The sequence below is a fragment of the Gymnoscopelus microlampas genome, assembly GCF_963454915.1.
Source record: "Gymnoscopelus microlampas genome assembly, chromosome: 19".
Classification (NCBI taxonomy): Eukaryota; Metazoa; Chordata; class Actinopteri; order Myctophiformes; family Myctophidae; genus Gymnoscopelus; species Gymnoscopelus microlampas.
The window spans coordinates 45,947,567-45,967,011 of NC_139956.1; the positions used below are offsets into that span (position 1 = coordinate 45,947,567).

Here is a 19,445-nt window from a genome sequence, read left to right on the forward strand (position 1 = left end):
ACAAAATGCAAGACGCCAGAGGATTAAAACATTCAGGGTGGTGGTAGTGTAGTTCTCAGCTGTACCCTGAACAATAGATGCCAGGCTTGTGCTATCTTGACTCAATGATATTCAGAACATAAGACCAAAGGTGAACAACACAACAAAATAAGGCAGGGGTCTCGTCAACAGGGGGTCCGGGACCCCTAAGGGTCCGCAGAGATACTGCAGGGGGGCCGCCAAATCTTTGTGTGATTTTTGTATTTTTTTACATTAACCACTTGAATCCTCGCATCTCTATTCTGGGGGAACATTAGCTGAAAATAGCAGATCTACAAGCTCACAACGTTTCGCAGACACGTTGTGAGCTTGTAGATTGGCTATTTTCGTCAAAGAGGTTTGGTGAAGAGGGGGGAAAAAGCAGCCCAGAGTTTAAGTGGTTAAATGTCTGAAAATACACATTTAACATGAATCCAATATGTAGTTGGGGCCCCTGTTGTGTGATGTAATGCATAGTTCTATTCATCCAAAGGGTGACGATAATGACTTGGACTACATAGTGTCATTGGATATGATGCAGGGGCGGCCATAGCTGAATGGTTAGTGAGCCCGCCTAGGGAGCCAGAGGCCCTGGTTGCCCCAGGTATGATTCCAGGCCAGGCCAGCAAATGTGTCGATGAAATGAATGAATGTTGAATGAATGTTAAAGGAATTATCCCATCCTATATGATCAGCTGAAATGCCTCACTTTTACATCAGATGTTAAGTTATAGCGTGTGTCTGCATTTGATGTGTGTGCGTGCAGGTGGAGTGGCTGCAGAACGAGGAGCCTGTGAACTGGGATGGAGTCGTTGACACCAGAGTGGATCAGAACCTCATCATTCCAGAAGCCCGTCTCTCAGACTCTGGGAACTACACCTGTGTAGCCAGCAACATCGTGGCCAAGAGGCGCAGTTCCACGGCCACCGTGGTCGTCTATGGTAAGATGTACACCTTCATTTGATCCTGTCTGGGTCACATTTACTAACAAAAGTAGGTCCCAGTATAGTGTATACTGTCCCAGTGTAATCAGTGTAATGTACACTGCAAAACTTTTATTTTTGTTATTTACCCCTTTTTCTCCCCAATTTTGTCGTACTCCTCCCCATCTCTCCTCCCTCCTCTGGCTCTGAAGCGCCTGTATGGCGGACACGCTTCCTTGGCGGGCAGCTGGAAATGTCCGTGTGCGTCACAGAAGGGGGCGTCCAGTAGGCCAATCAGAGGCAGGTGGGGGCGGGACAACTAGATTCTGACAAGTCCTGGAAAAGACGTGCTGTGGTTGGCCAGTAGTCAACACGCTGTAATTGGCCAGTGCCCGTTCCCCCCGGAAATATGGCGGCCACCATACCAAACAGGTCGCTCCAACGAACTGCAGAGGCCAATGATGTATCTAGGTTTCTACATCTATGCTCCTCCCGCCCAACACTCCGTGCTTACAGGTGCCCCTCCTCCAGACTGTAGGATTACGGGCAGTGACAATTATCACCCTTTCCGCCCGGCTTCCCTCCCCCGAACACGGCCCAATTGTGTTTGTGTAGACGCTCGACACCACGGTGGATTCAAACCCACAACCTTCACGGTGGTGGCCAGGCACTTTACCACTGCGCCACCCGAGCAGAATGTGCAAATGGTTACATTTAGTACACTCTCAGAGTTAAATTGACAGGAGTCAGGATCTTACAGACAGTGTAACTGTACACATACACTATTCCCATGTTTACTAGTACATACCCAGGGATGCACGCCCCCAAACTATGTGCAGACACAGTACAACCATCAGTTAATTTATCCACCCTCAGTTCATTAAATACACTGAGAGAGTGTGAGCACCTTGAGTTAACTGTTCGGTTAACTTAACAGTTACCTCATTAACTGTTGATTTAATTAACTGAGGGTTAATTAAATTAACTGATGGTGTCCACATTAGGTGTACACTCTCAGAGTTAAATTAACACTGATTATAGATTAGGAAATGGTATCAAATGGAGGTCTGTGGCCTAATCAATGCATATCAAGCTGTGGGTCCTTTAAAAAGGTTGGAAATCGCTGCTATAGTACCTTTAAGATAGGTGCTATTAGTACCTTTCAGATAGGTGCTATATAGTAGCTACCTTTAAGATAGGTGCTATATCACCAAAAGAGGTTTTCCTACGATTACAAGCCAAAGAACCCCTTTTAATGCTATTTAGCACCTTTTGTTGGTGTTCAACATTTAGCATATACCTGCAGGTCTCTTAACAAGCTGTTTTCTAGTGCTGTTCTGTTGGCTGCTCTGCAAATAAAGACACAAAGCGCTGCTATTCCACTGGGGACAACTCCACAGCTCATTAATCGCAGTGTTTCCACATTTACTTATCTTGACGTCTATCAACATCCAGAGCGACTCCTTTGTTTTCACAGAAAGCAATCGAACAACCTCTCACTATTCAGCCTTTCTGTTTCTCATCAAAGCAGCAGCTGAGGCCCGTCACTCATCAACCCACTGTCACGCTAATGAAGACTCTCGCAATGTTCCACACTCTTGATAGCACGAGACAGATGTAGATCAACAAGAAAGAGCACATCTTCATTTTCCAACATGACAAAGAATGTGATATTTACAATAAGTCAGCTGTTTATACGGCAGCAGATGAAAGGTGATGGAGTGATTATTAGAGCCAGAGCAATTTGATATACCCTATGAGGAGACGCGGTGTGTATGTACCCCATGGCTACAGCAGAATAATCTATTTGGCATTAGCCAAAGAGCTCATTTTATCATCTCTGTCGGAGATCAAATTCAAAAACAGATCTAGAAGCCCAGAATGTGTCGCATCGCACCACGTTTCGAGCTTGCGGATCTGCTACGGTTTTGATGCTTTTGTGTGACGCTGTAGTATGATCATGTAGGGCGTTAATTAACGAAAAAAACACAAAAAGTTAAAGTATGGAGATAAGAGGCTTCTGACCGACAGCAAAGATATATAGATGGATGGATGGGAGGAACACATTACACTGAAAGCACTCGTCTTTTCACTTCTGATGGAAACCTTTTTTAAATTGCCCAGTAATTCTGTTGCTTTGTATATAAAAGGATACTGTATATTGTATTATATTATGTCACGGTGCTGACACAGAAGGACGGGCTGGACCCAAGAGCAGGATACGACAAGGGAGAATAAAGGTGGAACTGAACTTTACTAAAGAAAAGGTAACAAAACAGAGAATAGGCTCTATGCAAGCAGCCATTTAGAAGAAAAATTGGGGCTCTTCTTACTTCCTTCACAGGTGTTAACAATGATACTAATGACGGCTCTGTTCTATTCTTGTCAAACAGAGTCAGTGTGCTGATATTGTGCATGTTGGCTCACTGGAAACACTAGTGGGTCTCAAAGTGTGGTCCAGGGACCCTCATGGTTCCTTGAGAGGGTGTAACTCTGAGAGTGTACAAATGGAACCAAATGGACCCTCCCGGGTCCATTTGGTTCCATTTGTACACTCTCAGAGTTATGGGGGTCCTTGAAATGAAAAAGTTTGAGAACCACTGTGCTACACGAAATGGAACAGAGCCTTCATTAGTATCATTGGTAACACCTGTGAAGGAAGCAAGGAAGAGGCCCAATTTCTGTCCAATATGGCTGCTGTGCATAGAGCCTATACACCTTGCCAAAGAGGGAAATACAAAAAGAGTCACGACACCATGGGAGACAGAATACACACAGACCCAGGAAGCGTCGTGACACGGTTTATCCAAGCCCCCAGAACTACGGTAGAACAGTGAAGCGGCCAAGCCTGGTGGTCAAATCTGAGAATGCACTTAAATGCTACTGCGCGCGCGTCTCCCGTTTTTTTGGTGCGCATGCTTACGACGCGTCACGACCCATGGATCCATTCCATTGGTTCATATTGGTTCCATATTGGTTCGTATTCTTACTTCCGGGTGCTTCAAAACGCCACTGAGCACTTTAATAGAAATGAATAGCTGGGGGGCGGGGCAATCCGCCCTCTAGATATAATATAACTCTATGGGTTTATCCTCGCAAAAGGCACCGGCTGGAAAGTCCTTGTAAGGGGAACCAAATTCATTAGCCCAAAGGGCCTACAGCCGGCGTGCCGCGGGTTCAAAGCATAAACAGAGTCAGAGCCTACAGAGTCAGTGAGGAGGAGGGGGCGGGGCCGAAGGAGCGGCAGCAACCGAACCGTGACGATATTATATATTTGTCTATAAAAGGATATATGGTATTGTATTATATATTTGTTTATAAAAGGATATGATAAAGTAGGTTTTTTCCTTATCACCCATATGTATAGATACCAATGCAGGGCGAAACATCACATCAGTATGTATACAAAGTACCAGTAACTTTCAAAGGCGACAAAGAAAAACCAGACTCAGGACACAGGCAGCCATGGATGTAATGAAAGTATATTATTCAGAGAGAGAGAGTAATGGAAGGTTACAGTATCAGCAGGTTCACGCATCATCGGTCGTCGCCTCTCTCTGCCTTAAACAGAGAAAGCACTGGACTTTAACAGCGTCCAGTAACATAAACATATGACATCATTGAAGATACATCAAGCGTCCAGCCGTTAGAGGTGTCCTCCTACTATTGGTGGATAGTGATGATTACGTCGTCGTCAGATGAGGATGATGATGGTAGATGATGAAGATGATGAAGATGGTGTGACAGTTTATCTTTGAACAACAGCGTCCACATGTCTCGGACAACATGTTGGCCTCGGGTCTGACCTGTCACTGGTCAGTGATGACTTCAGTGGCGCTGAAGGAATTGTTAGCGCAGAGAACATCGAGATACAGTGTTCTTAAAACAACTGATAGCCACAGAACAGGCCTGTAACTACTTTGACCTTGCATAGACAGAGAAATAGCAGAATAGTACATGACAGAGTTTAAGCCAATATGACAGCATTATATTAATTTGACATTTAAAGCAGGTTTAGGGCACTAGACAAATTATGATCAATCAAAATAACTCCATCAAGCCTACATCTTATCATGATTTGGATAGGGTCAAAGGGCAAGCTGATCAAGTCTTGTACCTTGTGACATTATTCAAACCAAATCAGACACAGACAAACCTTACAGTGACTAGGTAAGGACACAGAGATTTCAAATGACGTAGGGGCAAAAATAAATGGTTAGTTATTCAGATAACATACACATTTGTACTTCTTCAAAAGGACTGTATAATTTATTCAGATATTAATTCAAAATTGTACTTCTTCAAAAGGACTGTATATAATGGTTATTTATTCGATTAGGAAGCAAAACATGGTTATATTTCATGACATTTTAAGACACCACACAACAAAGTTTTCCCCTTGCAATTTGCAAATAACTTTATTATAATTCAAAAAAAATCTCAGCTAATGTACTGTCCCAACAAACCTTTTCAAAACATGTTTAGATTAATCAATTTTCAGCACCGTTAATGACATTGGCAGCTTAGAGATAGAGTGAGAGACAACTGGCCAGTCTGACAATTTCAAATTGAAATCTGACAAGACACCTACGTATCCGATCCGATTCTGTGCATGTCCAGGAATAGAAAAGTTACCCTCCTCGTTTTGAAGCTGCGGTCCAGTGCTTTATTTAACAAGTTGACCTGTAGGTCCAAGTATTTGAAACATGGAACGGTACACTCCTGATACCTGTATTTATTACATCATTTTACACTTTATTTAGGGAAAAACTCACGTGGAATGGTCTTAAAACTCAAGAAATACTTCCCGCTTGCATCATGTAGGCATGGGGGCATCAAACATCTATCCAAGACATTGGTTGAAATCTGTAAGATAGATGGAAATCAAATTTACTGTTTGGCATGAGACCTACAGTTGACTATAGTATGAAACAGAGTTTAAAACAGTTTGGAATAAAATTAAAGTTTTAGCCCTGTATGTCACAATTAGCAGGTATTGTGACATTATTGTTGTCCAGGAATTGGATTAATGGAGTGGCTTACATTCTCGTTCTAAAATGAAACAAAGACAAACAAAGCATTAAACATTTAAATCAAATCATTCATCAACTCCCCTCTATTTGACACTCATATATCTGTAATATAGTGTGTGTCAGAGGATGAATCTGTTGATGAGAAAGAAAAAAATCAAAAGAAAAAATGAAAAAATAAAATTTCAAACATTTTTTTTTTTTTAAGTTATAATTAAAATATTTAAAATTAAAATATAACAATGAAAAATAAGGAATAAACATCTTTGTTCTGAAGAGTATATTAGAGTTAGGTAAAGTACACCAAAATAAATAGAAATTAAAATTTTTCCAGAAAAAGAGCAGATCTACCAGCTCAAAAAAATCTTAAGTTAAAATGATAAAATATTTTCAAAACTTTTAAAATAATTCAAAATGACTTTATAATAAACTTAATATTATAGTTAATTTTTTCCAATATTGATATTAGAACATATTGAATCGTATTAGGGTTAATTTAACTGAGATGGGTTGAATGAAGTTGAACAATGGAGGCTGTAGGGGCAGTTAGGATTACGAGAACTAACACTTCCTGTAAGGAATTATGGGTAATGTAGTTTTAGAGACCAGAGTGGTAAACTAATTTTAACTGACTGGAGAAGGATTGAAATTTGGACTAAAATTGTTAGAGAACGAGCGAGACAGACACGCATTCAAACATTCACGCATGCCTGCATAGCTGAATCGCTCACACACATAGAAAAGATAAGAGAGATAGAAACTTTCACCTTACGCTCTCTCACTCCCTCGCACTCACACACCGTAGAAGACAGACACACTGGCGGACCCACAGAGAGAGAGAGAGAGATAGAGAGAACAAAAAACAATCGTTCATTAATACACACCGAACATAGATATTGTAGCGATAAACTAATTTTGGAATGAGAAATATTTTTATACTGAGTGGGTTAAGTATAGGCTACTTATTAGTTTAAATTATATAAAAAATATTTAAAAGAATTTAAAACTTGGAATTTTCAAACTTAGGATTAAGGCAAAATATATTCACTGGTTCAAAGGAATATAAAATGTATTATTAAGGCATTTAAAACGTATTGTTTAAAGCTCAACATATTAAATGGATGGATGATTTAACCTACAGTGGTCAAAATAAAACCGGTCTGTGTTCAATATATATAACTTTGACTGGTGACAGAAGAAATCAGAGAAAACAAATATATATATTTAACAAACCATATAAGACAAAACAAACAAACAAAAAAATGTACTGACAAAGTAAGTAAAACACAAACTTCAAACGGACTCGGGCCGATGCAGAAGTTTCTGAATTACAAGGGAGGCAACCTGGCAATGCCGTACGGGAGTATGCAGCTGCCTATTAATGTTTTGTACTCGCGGACTGGGGCCGATGGGTGGTACTAACATAGAAATACAACTGCATACAAATGTGTTACCTGTAGCTAACAGGTAATATGAGGCCAGGGGAAGAGCAACACTGAAGTACCCTTGAACAGCTGATTTGAGACCCGATAAGGCGGACGTTTTATGCCTGTCTATCTAAGGCTAGAACAGTAGACTAGAACATTAACCCACATACAGCCGATAGGCAGTGTGTAAAGGGGTGGCAGGGGTTAATCTTAGGTCAAATATCAGTATAGAAGGAAAAATGAGTACATTATGACAAACCTGAAATAGTATATATTCATGTAGGCACCACACAGACAACCCCCTCCCACCTAGTGTAAAACTATTATTAGATAAATCTAATCGAACCGAACACCAATGACGTGATAAAGTGGTAATTCGAGGTACAAAAAAATTAATCCATATGTTTATATATATGGTCACGAATATATCGAAACACCCAAGTTTGGATTGTGGGTTATTTCTAGATGCATTTACATAAATATATATATAAATAAAGACAAATAACTGTAAGTAACAGCTGATAGCCAAACATCAGTGTAAAAAAACGTTGAGGATGGATGTGTCTGGTGGTGATCAATATATACAATGGACAAGCCAGAAAATAAAACAACATAAATAAAGACCACTGTATTCTAAATAAGAGGATAATTTATGAGACATTCAGGGAATGTCCTCCCAGGTGATAAAACATTTTGACTTGACTGACTCCCTGGCGGAGCTGTGTTAAACAGTAATTTAAAAACAGGCTGATAATTTATGAGACAAATCGTTCGGTAAAGACAATAAAATAAAATAAAAGGTATACTCATCAGATCAAGGTTCACAGGGAGAAGTTACGTGGAGATCCCAATCACTGGACCATGGTAAAATAAAATAAAAATATATACATACCGAATCAATGGTTCGGGGATCTTGACTCCGATGGCTGGACCATGTGGAATTTGAGACATGTGGAGAGTCATCAAAGGGCAAGTCCAAAGGTCCAGCGATCGCGTCCAGGTCCAAGACAAAATAAATAAAATAAAATAAAATGTGATACTGTTCAAAGATAACCTTCATCTGAATAGAAGTGATACATCGTTACACCCAAGGCTGGTTCGTTTGATACGTATTAAAACAGGGGAAGCCAGGGGAAGAGAGTCTGACCGTACAGTTCCGGTCAATAGCTCAGTTCCCCTCGTCCACCCTGTTTCAACCATATCCGGCATCGATTTGGACCAATTGATAGAGTAGGTTTTTTCCTTATCACCCATATGTATAGATACCAATGCAGGGCGAAACATCACATCAGTATGTATACAAAGTACCAGTAACTTTCAAAGGCGACAAAGAAAAACCAGACTCAGGACACAGGCAGCCATTGGATGTAGTGAAATATCTTGTATTCAGACAGAGAGAGAATGGAAGGTTACAGTATCAGCCGGTGTTAACGCATCATCGGTCGTCGCCTCTCTCTGCCTTAAACAGAGAAAGCACTGGACTTTAACAGCGTCCAGTAACATAAACATATGACATCATTGAAGATACATCAAGCGTCCAGCCGTTAGAGGTGTCCTCCTACTATTGGTGGATAGTGATGATTACGTCGTCGTCAGATGAGGATGATGATGGTAGATGATGAAGATGATGAAGATGGTGTGACAGTTTATCTTTGAACAACAGCGTCCACATGTCTCGGACAACATGTTGGCCTCGGGTCTGACCTGTCACTGGTCAGTGATGACTTCAGTGGCGCTGAAGGAATTGTTAGCGCAGAGAACATTGAGATACAGTGTTCTTAAAACAACTGATAGCCACAGAACAGGCCTGTAACTACTTTGACCTTGCATAGACAGAGAAATAGCAGAATAGTACATGACAGAGTTTAAGCCAATATGACAGCATTATATTAATTTGACATTTAAAGCAGGTTTAGGGCACTAGACAAATTATGATCAATCAAAATAACTCCATCAAGCCTACATCTTATCATGATTTGGATAGGGTCAAAGGGCAAGCTGATCAAGTCTTGTACCTTGTGACATTATTCAAACCAAATCAGACACAGACAAACCTTACAGTGACTAGGTAAGGACACAGAGATTTCAAATGACGTAGGGGCAAAAATAAATGGTTAGTTATTCAGATAACATACACATTTGTACTTCTTCAAAAGGACTGTATAATTTATTCAGATATTAATTCAAAATTGTACTTCTTCAAAAGGACTGTATATAATGGTTATTTATTCGATTAGGAAGCAAAACATGGTTATATTTCATGACATTTTAAGACACCACACAACAAAGTTTTCCCCTTGCAATTTGCAAATAACTTTATTATAATTCAAAAAAAATCTCAGCTAATGTACTGTCCCAACAAACCTTTTCAAAACATGTTTAGATTAATCAATTTTCAGCACCGTTAATGACATTGGCAGCTTAGAGATAGAGTGAGAGACAACTGGCCAGTCTGACAATTTCAAATTGAAATCTGACAAGACACCTACGTATCCGATCCGATTCTGTGCATGTCCAGGAATAGAAAAGTTACCCTCCTCGTTTTGAAGCTGCGGTCCAGTGCTTTATTTAACAAGTTGACCTGAAGTTCCAAGTATTTGAAACATGGAACGGTACACTCCTGATACCTGTATTTATTACATCATTTTACACTTTATTTAGGGAAAAACTCACGTGGAATGGTCTTAAAACTCAAGAAATACTTCCCGCTTGCATCATGTAGGCATGGGGGCATCAAACATCTATCCAAGACATTGGTTGAAATCTGTAAGATAGATGGAAATCAAATTTACTGTTTGGCATGAGACCTACAGTTGACTATAGTATGAAACAGAGTTTAAAACAGTTTGGAATAAAATTAAAGTTTTAGCCCTGTATGTCACAATTAGCAGGTATTGTGACATTATTGTTGTCCAGGAATTGGATTAATGGAGTGGCTTACATTCTCGTTCTAAAATGAAACAAAGACAAACAAAGCATTAAACATTTAAATCAAATCATTCATCAACTCCCCTCTATTTGACACTCATATATCTGTAATATAGTGTGTGTCAGAGGATGAATCTGTTGATGAGAAAGAAAAAAATCAAAAGAAAAAATGAAAAAATAAAATTTCAAACATTTTTTTTTTTTTAAGTTATAATTAAAATATTTAAAATTAAAATATAACAATGAAAAATAAGGAATAAACATCTTTGTTCTGAAGAGTATATTAGAGTTAGGTAAAGTACACCAAAATAAATAGAAATTAAAATTTTTCCAGAAAAAGAGCAGATCTACCAGCTCAAAAAAATCTTAAGTTAAAATGATAAAATATTTTCAAAACTTTTAAAATAATTCAAAATGACTTTATAATAAACTTAATATTATAGTTAATTTTTTCCAATATTGATATTAGAACATATTGAATCGTATTAGGGTTAATTTAACTGAGATGGGTTGAATGAAGTTGAACAATGGAGGCTGTAGGGGCAGTTAGGATTACGAGAACTAACACTTCCTGTAAGGAATTATGGGTAATGTAGTTTTAGAGACCAGAGTGGTAAACTAATTTTAACTGACTGGAGAAGGATTGAAATTTGGACTAAAATTGTTAGAGAACGAGCGAGACAGACACGCATTCAAACATTCACGCATGCCTGCATAGCTGAATCGCTCACACACATAGAAAAGATAAGAGAGATAGAAACTTTCACCTTACGCTCTCTCACTCCCTCGCACTCACACACCGTAGAAGACAGACACACTGGCGGACCCACAGAGAGAGAGAGAGAGATAGAGAGAACAAAAAACAATCGTTCATTAATACACACCGAACATAGATATTGTAGCGATAAACTAATTTTGGAATGAGAAATATTTTTATACTGAGTGGGTTAAGTATAGGCTACTTATTAGTTTAAATTATATAAAAAATATTTAAAAGAATTTAAAACTTGGAATTTTCAAACTTAGGATTAAGGCAAAATATATTCACTGGTTCAAAGGAATATAAAATGTATTATTAAGGCATTTAAAACGTATTGTTTAAAGCTCAACATATTAAATGGATGGATGATTTAACCTACAGTGGTCAAAATAAAACCGGTCTGTGTTCAATATATATAACTTTGACTGGTGACAGAAGAAATCAGAGAAAACAAATATATATATTTAACAAACCATATAAGACAAAACAAACAAACAAAAAAATGTACTGACAAAGTAAGTAAAACACAAACTTCAAACGGACTCGGGCCGATGCAGAAGTTTCTGAATTACAAGGGAGGCAACCTGGCAATGCCGTACGGGAGTATGCAGCTGCCTATTAATGTTTTGTACTCGCGGACTGGGGCCGATGGGTGGTACTAACATAGAAATACAACTGCATACAAATGTGTTACCTGTAGCTAACAGGTAATATGAGGCCAGGGGAAGAGCAACACTGAAGTACCCTTGAACAGCTGATTTGAGACCCGATAAGGCGGACGTTTTATGCCTGTCTATCTAAGGCTAGAACAGTAGACTAGAACATTAACCCACATACAGCCGATAGGCAGTGTGTAAAGGGGTGGCAGGGGTTAATCTTAGGTCAAATATCAGTATAGAAGGAAAAATGAGTACATTATGACAAACCTGAAATAGTATATATTCATGTAGGCACCACACAGACAACCCCCTCCCACCTAGTGTAAAACTATTATTAGATAAATCTAATCGAACCGAACACCAATGACGTGATAAAGTGGTAATTCGAGGTACAAAAAAATTAATCCATATGTTTATATATATGGTCACGAATATATCGAAACACCCAAGTTTGGATTGTGGGTTATTTCTAGATGCATTTACATAAATATATATATAAATAAAGACAAATAACTGTAAGTAACAGCTGATAGCCAAACATCAGTGTAAAAAAACGTTGAGGATGGATGTGTCTGGTGGTGATCAATATATACAATGGACAAGCCAGAAAATAAAACAACATAAATAAAGACCACTGTATTCTAAATAAGAGGATAATTTATGAGACATTCAGGGAATGTCCTCCCAGGTGATAAAACATTTTGACTTGACTGACTCCCTGGCGGAGCTGTGTTAAACAGTAATTTAAAAACAGGCTGATAATTTATGAGACAAATCGTTCGGTAAAGACAATAAAATAAAATAAAAGGTATACTCATCAGATCAAGGTTCACAGGGAGAAGTTACGTGGAGATCCCAATCACTGGACCATGGTAAAATAAAATAAAAATATATACATACCGAATCAATGGTTCGGGGATCTTGACTCCGATGGCTGGACCATGTGGAATTTGAGACATGTGGAGAGTCATCAAAGGGCAAGTCCAAAGGTCCAGCGATCGCGTCCAGGTCCAAGACAAAATAAATAAAATAAAATAAAATGTGATACTGTTCAAAGATAACCTTCATCTGAATAGAAGTGATACATCGTTACACCCAAGGCTGGTTCGTTTGATACGTATTAAAACAGGGGAAGCCAGGGGAAGAGAGTCTGACCGTACAGTTCCGGTCAATAGCTCAGTTCCCCTCGTCCACCCTGTTTCAACCATATCCGGCATCGATTTGGACCAATTGATAGAGTAGGTTTTTTCCTTATCACCCATATGTATAGATACCAATGCAGGGCGAAACATCACATCAGTATGTATACAAAGTACCAGTAACTTTCAAAGGCGACAAAGAAAAACCAGACTCAGGACACAGGCAGCCATTGGATGTAGTGAAATATCTTGTATTCAGACAGAGAGAGAATGGAAGGTTACAGTATCAGCCGGTGTTAACGCATCATCGGTCGTCGCCTCTCTCTGCCGTTAAACAGAGAAAGCACTGGACTTTAACAGCGTCCAGTAACATAAACATATGACATCATTGAAGATACATCAAGCGTCCAGCCGTTAGAGGTGTCCTCCTACTATTGGTGGATAGTGATGATTACGTCGTCGTCAGATGAGGATGATGATGGTAGATGATGAAGATGATGAAGATGGTGTGACAGTTTATCTTTGAACAACAGCGTCCACATGTCTCGGACAACATGTTGGCCTCGGGTCTGACCTGTCACTGGTCAGTGATGACTTCAGTGGCGCTGAAGGAATTGTTAGCGCAGAGAACATCGAGATACAGTGTTCTTAAAACAACTGATAGCCACAGAACAGGCCTGTAACTACTTTGACCTTGCATAGACAGAGAAATAGCAGAATAGTACATGACAGAGTTTAAGCCAATATGACAGCATTATATTAATTTGACATTTAAAGCAGGTTTAGGGCACTAGACAAATTATGATCAATCAAAATAACTCCATCAGGATACATGGTGTTGTATTATATCATTGTATTTAAAAGGATAATGGTATTGTATTCTATCTTTGTAAATTTAAAAGAATATATTGTTGAGAAAAGAAGAGTGAAGTAGAAAGTAGGTCAGTGTTCAAACTGTGAGGATTGCTTTGGTCTGACATTTCTGCTCTGCCATGCAGTGGTGAAAGTACATTTACTGTACAAGTACTGTACTTGAGAACAATTGTGAGGTAATTTTATTTTGCTGAGGTGCGTATTTCCTGTATATATATATTATAGTTCTACTCCACTAAATCTCAGAGGCAAATTATGTGACAGCTTTAGTCACTTTGCAAATTTAGACAATGAATTACAGATGGGCCATTCTGCATAATAGTACTTTTACAGCTGGCACTGTAAGTACATTTTGATGCCAATACTTTTGTATTTACTCAAGTAACATTTTGAATAACAAAACATAACATTCTAAATGTTTTACTTATACTTGTAGCAGAGTATTTCTATATTGTGGTATTCAATCTACTTCTACCATTGCTTATAGGGTGTCCTCTCTTCCTGTTTCTTTTCTTCTTCTCCTCCAGTAAACGGAGGCTGGTCCTCGTGGACAGACTGGTCCTCCTGCAACGTGCGCTGTGGGCGGGGCATGCAGAGGCGTTCGCGCACCTGCACAAACCCCGCCCCTCTCAACGGGGGGCTGTTCTGCGAGGGCATGTCTGTACAGAAGAGCACCTGCAACGCATTATGTCCAGGTACGCGTCAAACCATGACGAATAGGCTCTATGCACAGCAGCCATATTATCACTTCCTTCACAGGTGTTACCAATGATACTAATGAAGGCTCTGTTCCATTTAGTGTAGCACAGTGGTTTCCACGGCCCCCATAACTCTGAGAGTGTACAAATGGAAGCAAATGGACCCGTAAGGGTCCATTTGCTTCCATTTGTACACTCTCAGAGTTACACACCCGTAAGGGGCCATTTGGAAGCCCATGAGGGTCCCTGGACCCCAACTGTAGACCCACTGGTGTAACAGAGTTTTTCCAGTGAGTCAACATGCACACAATATCAACAACCCTGACTCTGTTTGACCAGAATGGAACAGAGCCTTCATTAGTATCATTGGTAACACCTGTGAATGTCTTCATAATATGGCTGCTGTGAATAGAGCCTATTGCTCTGCTCCTTATTTAAAGGAGTTATTTTTGTCGCATTCCTAAGCCAATAATTTGGTGACCGGCGGAAAGATTAATAATATTGATTGATTAGTAATGTTGTAATATTCCTTATAAGAATATTGGTTAGTAATGTAATATTCCTTATAAGAATATGGATTATAATAATATTGATCGGTAATGTTGTAATATCCATTATAATAATGTAAAGTGATGTGGCTCTCATTGCTCTGTGAATACAAGGCTGACAACACAACTCGTGGAAAGTAGTTTAGCTGAGCTCTCATCAGCTCTCATGCAACGTTTGCCGGTGCTTCTGTATTTATGACAGCATTCTCTTGGGCAATGGTTCTCAAAGTGGGGTACGGGGACGCCCAGGGGTCCTTGAGGGAGTTCCAGGGGGTCCCCAGCTAAATGGTAGTTAGGAACCAAATGGACCCTTATGGGTCTGTAACTCTGAGAGTGTACAAATGAAACCAAATCATTGATTTTACAATATGAATTGGGGTCCCAGAGACATACAGTACATGCCATTAAATGAGGGTCCGTAGCCTAATGCATGTCAAACTGGGGGTCCTTGAAATTAAAATGGTTGAAAATCACTGCTAGAGAGCCGTAAAAATCTTCTATTATGGGGGTCCATGGCTTATCTTTTCAAATGGGGGTCCGCGGGCTAATAAGTGTCTATTTGAGGGTCCTTGGCACGAAAAAGTTTGAGAACCACTGCTCTAGGGAACACAGCTGTGTCTCTCTCTCTCTCTCTCTCTCTCTCTCTCTCTCTCTCTCTCTCTCTCTCTCTCTCTCTCTCTCTTCTCTGTCTCTCTCTCCCCCCCTTCCCCCCTCTCTCTCTCTCTCTCTCTCTCTCTCTCTCTCTCTCTCTCTCTCTCTCTCTCTTTCTGTGCTACATTTAGGGTAATTACACATTTCTCTTCAAACAGTCTCTTTATGCTCTGACCTCATTTTTTATGTCTGCAACGTACGCAACACACAGCATTCTTAGACAGCAACCCTGAACACAAAAAGTTTATAAAAGTGGGAAAAAGAAGACATGAAATGAAACCGAAACTACAGCCTTTCTCTTCCTGGAAAGTTAAATAGAAGCCCACTGTTCTTACATAACATCAATAAATGAGTAAAGTGGTCCTTTTAACCCATTCAATTCGGGAACACCTCTCTGTCATTTTTAGATTTCTTTGGCTATTAAAAAAGTAGCAGATCTACAAGTTCATAGTGCAGCACTCGGTGCCGCACTATGAGCTTGTAGATCTGCTATTTTTGAAAAATCGTGAAAAGTTGTGCAAAACATATTTTACAAATGTTCGCTTTAAAAAATATATATTCAAAGATTTGCACAAATGCTCAAGTTTTTTCCAAAAAAGATGCAGATCTACAAGCTCAGTGCCGCGCTATGAGCTTGCATATCTGCTGTTTTTGAATAGCCAAAGACATCTAAAATGACAGACATGCGTTCCCTGATTCAAAGGGTTAACCAGTTTTTTTCTTTTCTTCCTCATCTGAATTCAACAAAAACACATTATTTGCATTTAGATGATCAGAGAAAGGCTTGAAAATGCTTGGAGTCATAATAGGCTCTATTCACAGCAGCCATAGTATGAAGAAATGCACAGGTGTTACTAATGATACTAATGAAGGCTCTGTTCCATTCTGGTCAAGAGTCAGGGTGCTGATGTTGTGCATGTTGACTCACTGGAAACACTCTGTTACACCAGTGGGTCTAAAGTTGGGGTCCAGGGACCCTCATGGGCTTCCAAATGGCCCCTTACGGGTGTGTAACTCTGAGAGTGTACAAATGGAACCAAATGGAACCCGTAAGGGTCCATTTGGTTCCATTTGTACACTCTCAGAGTTATGGGGGTCGTGGAAACCACTGTGCTAGACTAAATGGAACAGAGCCTTCATTAGTATCATTGGTAACACCTGTGAAGGAAGTGATAATATGGCTGCTGTGCATAGAGCCTATGGTGGGAGGGGGAGTCAGTGAAACATGACACAAGTCAGCAAGATGCTCCAACGCGCTCCTCACGTCTATCCCCGGTTGGGAGGACAATGTTTACTGTGTGAATGTTGCGGTAAAAGCTCTATAAAGACTTTCTCGGGAGACTCTGTGAAAGACAGGTTATCTTTGTGTTGTCAGCATTTTGTAAGAATCCCTTTTTTCGCAGTGGTGTAAAGTAAACAAGCCAATACTTTTACTTCTATTCCACTACATCTCAAGGGCAAATGTTGTACTTTTTACTCCACTACAATTATTTGAAAACTTTAGTTACTAGTTACTTTGTAGATTTAGATTATTATTAAAAAACATACATAACCACTTGAGCCCTATACTTTGGCTATTTGAAAATAACAGATAAGCTCACAACGCGTCGTGACCTTGTAGATCTGCTATTTTCAAATTATTTTTGCTGCGAAACTATTCACACACACTCCCTGGAAAATTTCAGGGAAATTTTGCATGCACATTCCCACTAGGCCGAGGAACAAATACCACACTTTTCACATTGGCCTGTTATAGCGCCACCAGGAGGCCACAACAACATACCTGACCTGGCGGAGACCTTTTCTAACTACGTATTGTTTTATGTCATCTCTCTCAGTGGATGGAGGTTGGGCTCCATGGAGTGAGTGGACAGTGTGTGGGACAACGTGTCAGAAACAGTTATTATTATTATTTATTGTTTTATGTCATCTCTCTCAGTAGATGGAGGTTGGGGAACATGGAGTGAGTGGACAGCGTGTGGGACAACGTGTCAGAAACAGCGCAGCAGAGACTGCTCGTCTCCTCAACCCAAACACGGGGGGCTTCTGTGTGACGGAGCGACACAGGACCATGACAACTGTACCGGGGGTCTTTGCACACACAGTGAGTCACAGGTGTTCATTTAACCATTAAGACCATGACAACCAGTGTTGCCATGTCCACGTATTATAAGCGACTTTGGGCTTGTTTTTCTGTAATGTCGCTTGTGAGATTTTGGTAGTTGTGGGTTAGGGTTTTTTGGGCTTGTTTCCTAATGTTGTTTAAACCAGTGGTTCTCAAACATGTTCATGTCAAAGAGCCCCAAATTAATATGTATTTGTCCACAGACCCCCATCTGAACACATTTTGTGTTGTTAAAATGTTTCAAAAATATATATTATTTAAACTTTTTTACCCAAGACTTCTTTCATGACACGCTGTGAGCTTGTATAGATAGGTTTAAAGGGGTGCAATACGTTAGTCCGACAGCGCATGCCTCCGACGTTTCCAATACTAACCCTATACCAAACCCGAACCCTAACCCTAACCGCACGCGGATGCCACATAGTCGGAGAAATGGAATGTCGGATTAACGTATGCCTCCCACAAAGTGCTCATGTGTTAGTCGCTTCTTTTGGGCTTGTTTTCATAGACCTGATTGCTTATTTCTCTCCCACAATCTGGCAACGCTGATGACTGACGGCAACGGTGATCTCTTTTGAGATCAAAGCTAATAAATGGGTTATTTTTCCTGATGATACCGACCCTAACCCACCTGAAAATGTATTTCCTGTTTATTAAAGAGCTCTAACTGCACACACATTCTATATAGCCGTGATTACTATCAGAATATAGACAGCTTTAAACTTGTTAACACTATTTAGTATTTAACCACAAAATATGGGAGCGTACTCAAGTTCCCTCAACCCTATGTTCCCTCAGCCCTATGTTCCCTCAGCCCTATGTTCCCTCATCCCTATGTTCCCTCAGCCCTATGTTCCCTCATCCCAAATTAGACCCTATGTTCCCTCAGCCCTATGTTCCCTCATCCCAAAATAGACCCTATGTTCCCTCAGCCCTATGTTCCCTCAACCCTATGTTCCCTCAGCCCTATGTTCCTTCAGCCTTATGTTCCATCAGCCCATGTAATATTCTAATGTTTTGTCTTGTCTGTCTGTCTGTCAGTATCATGTCAGTATCATGGTCAGTATCATGTCAGTATCATGTCAGTATCATGGTCAGTATCATGTCAGTATCATGTCAGTATCATGGTCAGTATCATGTCTGTATCATGTCAGTATCATGGTCAGTATCATGGTCAGTATCATGTCAGTATCATGGTCAGTATTATGTCAGTATTATGTCAGTATCATGGTCAGTATCATGGTGGTCAGTATTAGGGCTGTCAAAAAAAATCGATTCATGAATAAATCGCGATTCTTAATGCCACGATTTTAAAAATCGATTCAAAATATTAAAATCGATTTTTTATTATTATTATTATTATTATTATTATTTTTTTTTTTTTTATAAAATCGCAATAAATCGCAGAATCGAATATCAATTAATCGCAGAATCGCAATTTTAATCGAATCGGCACCCTAGAAAATCGCAATAAATCGCAGAATCGCAATTTTAATCGAATCGGCACCCTAGAAAATCGCAATAAATCGCAGAATCGAATCGAATATCAATTAATCGCAGAATCGCAATTTTAATCGAATCGGCACCCTAGGAATCGATTTTGAATCGAATCGTGAGGTAAGTGAATCGTGACACCCCTAGTCAGTATCATGTCAGAATTATGTCA

General features: G+C 39.7%; 1 protein-coding gene across 1 annotated transcript in view; it reads left to right on the forward strand.

The window, feature by feature from the left end:
* Window positions 1-19,445, forward strand: part of LOC311034546 (netrin receptor UNC5D-like) — a gene marked incomplete at both ends in the record, with an annotated part of 179,271 nt that overhangs the window by 122,386 nt on the left and 37,440 nt on the right. The window contains 3 exons of the mRNA XM_084042426.1: window positions 785-959; window positions 14,285-14,452; window positions 17,594-17,758. Coding sequence (XP_083898552.1) covers window positions 785-959; window positions 14,285-14,452; window positions 17,594-17,758 — 508 coding nt within the window. The remainder of the gene's footprint in view (window positions 1-784; window positions 960-14,284; window positions 14,453-17,593; window positions 17,759-19,445) is intronic.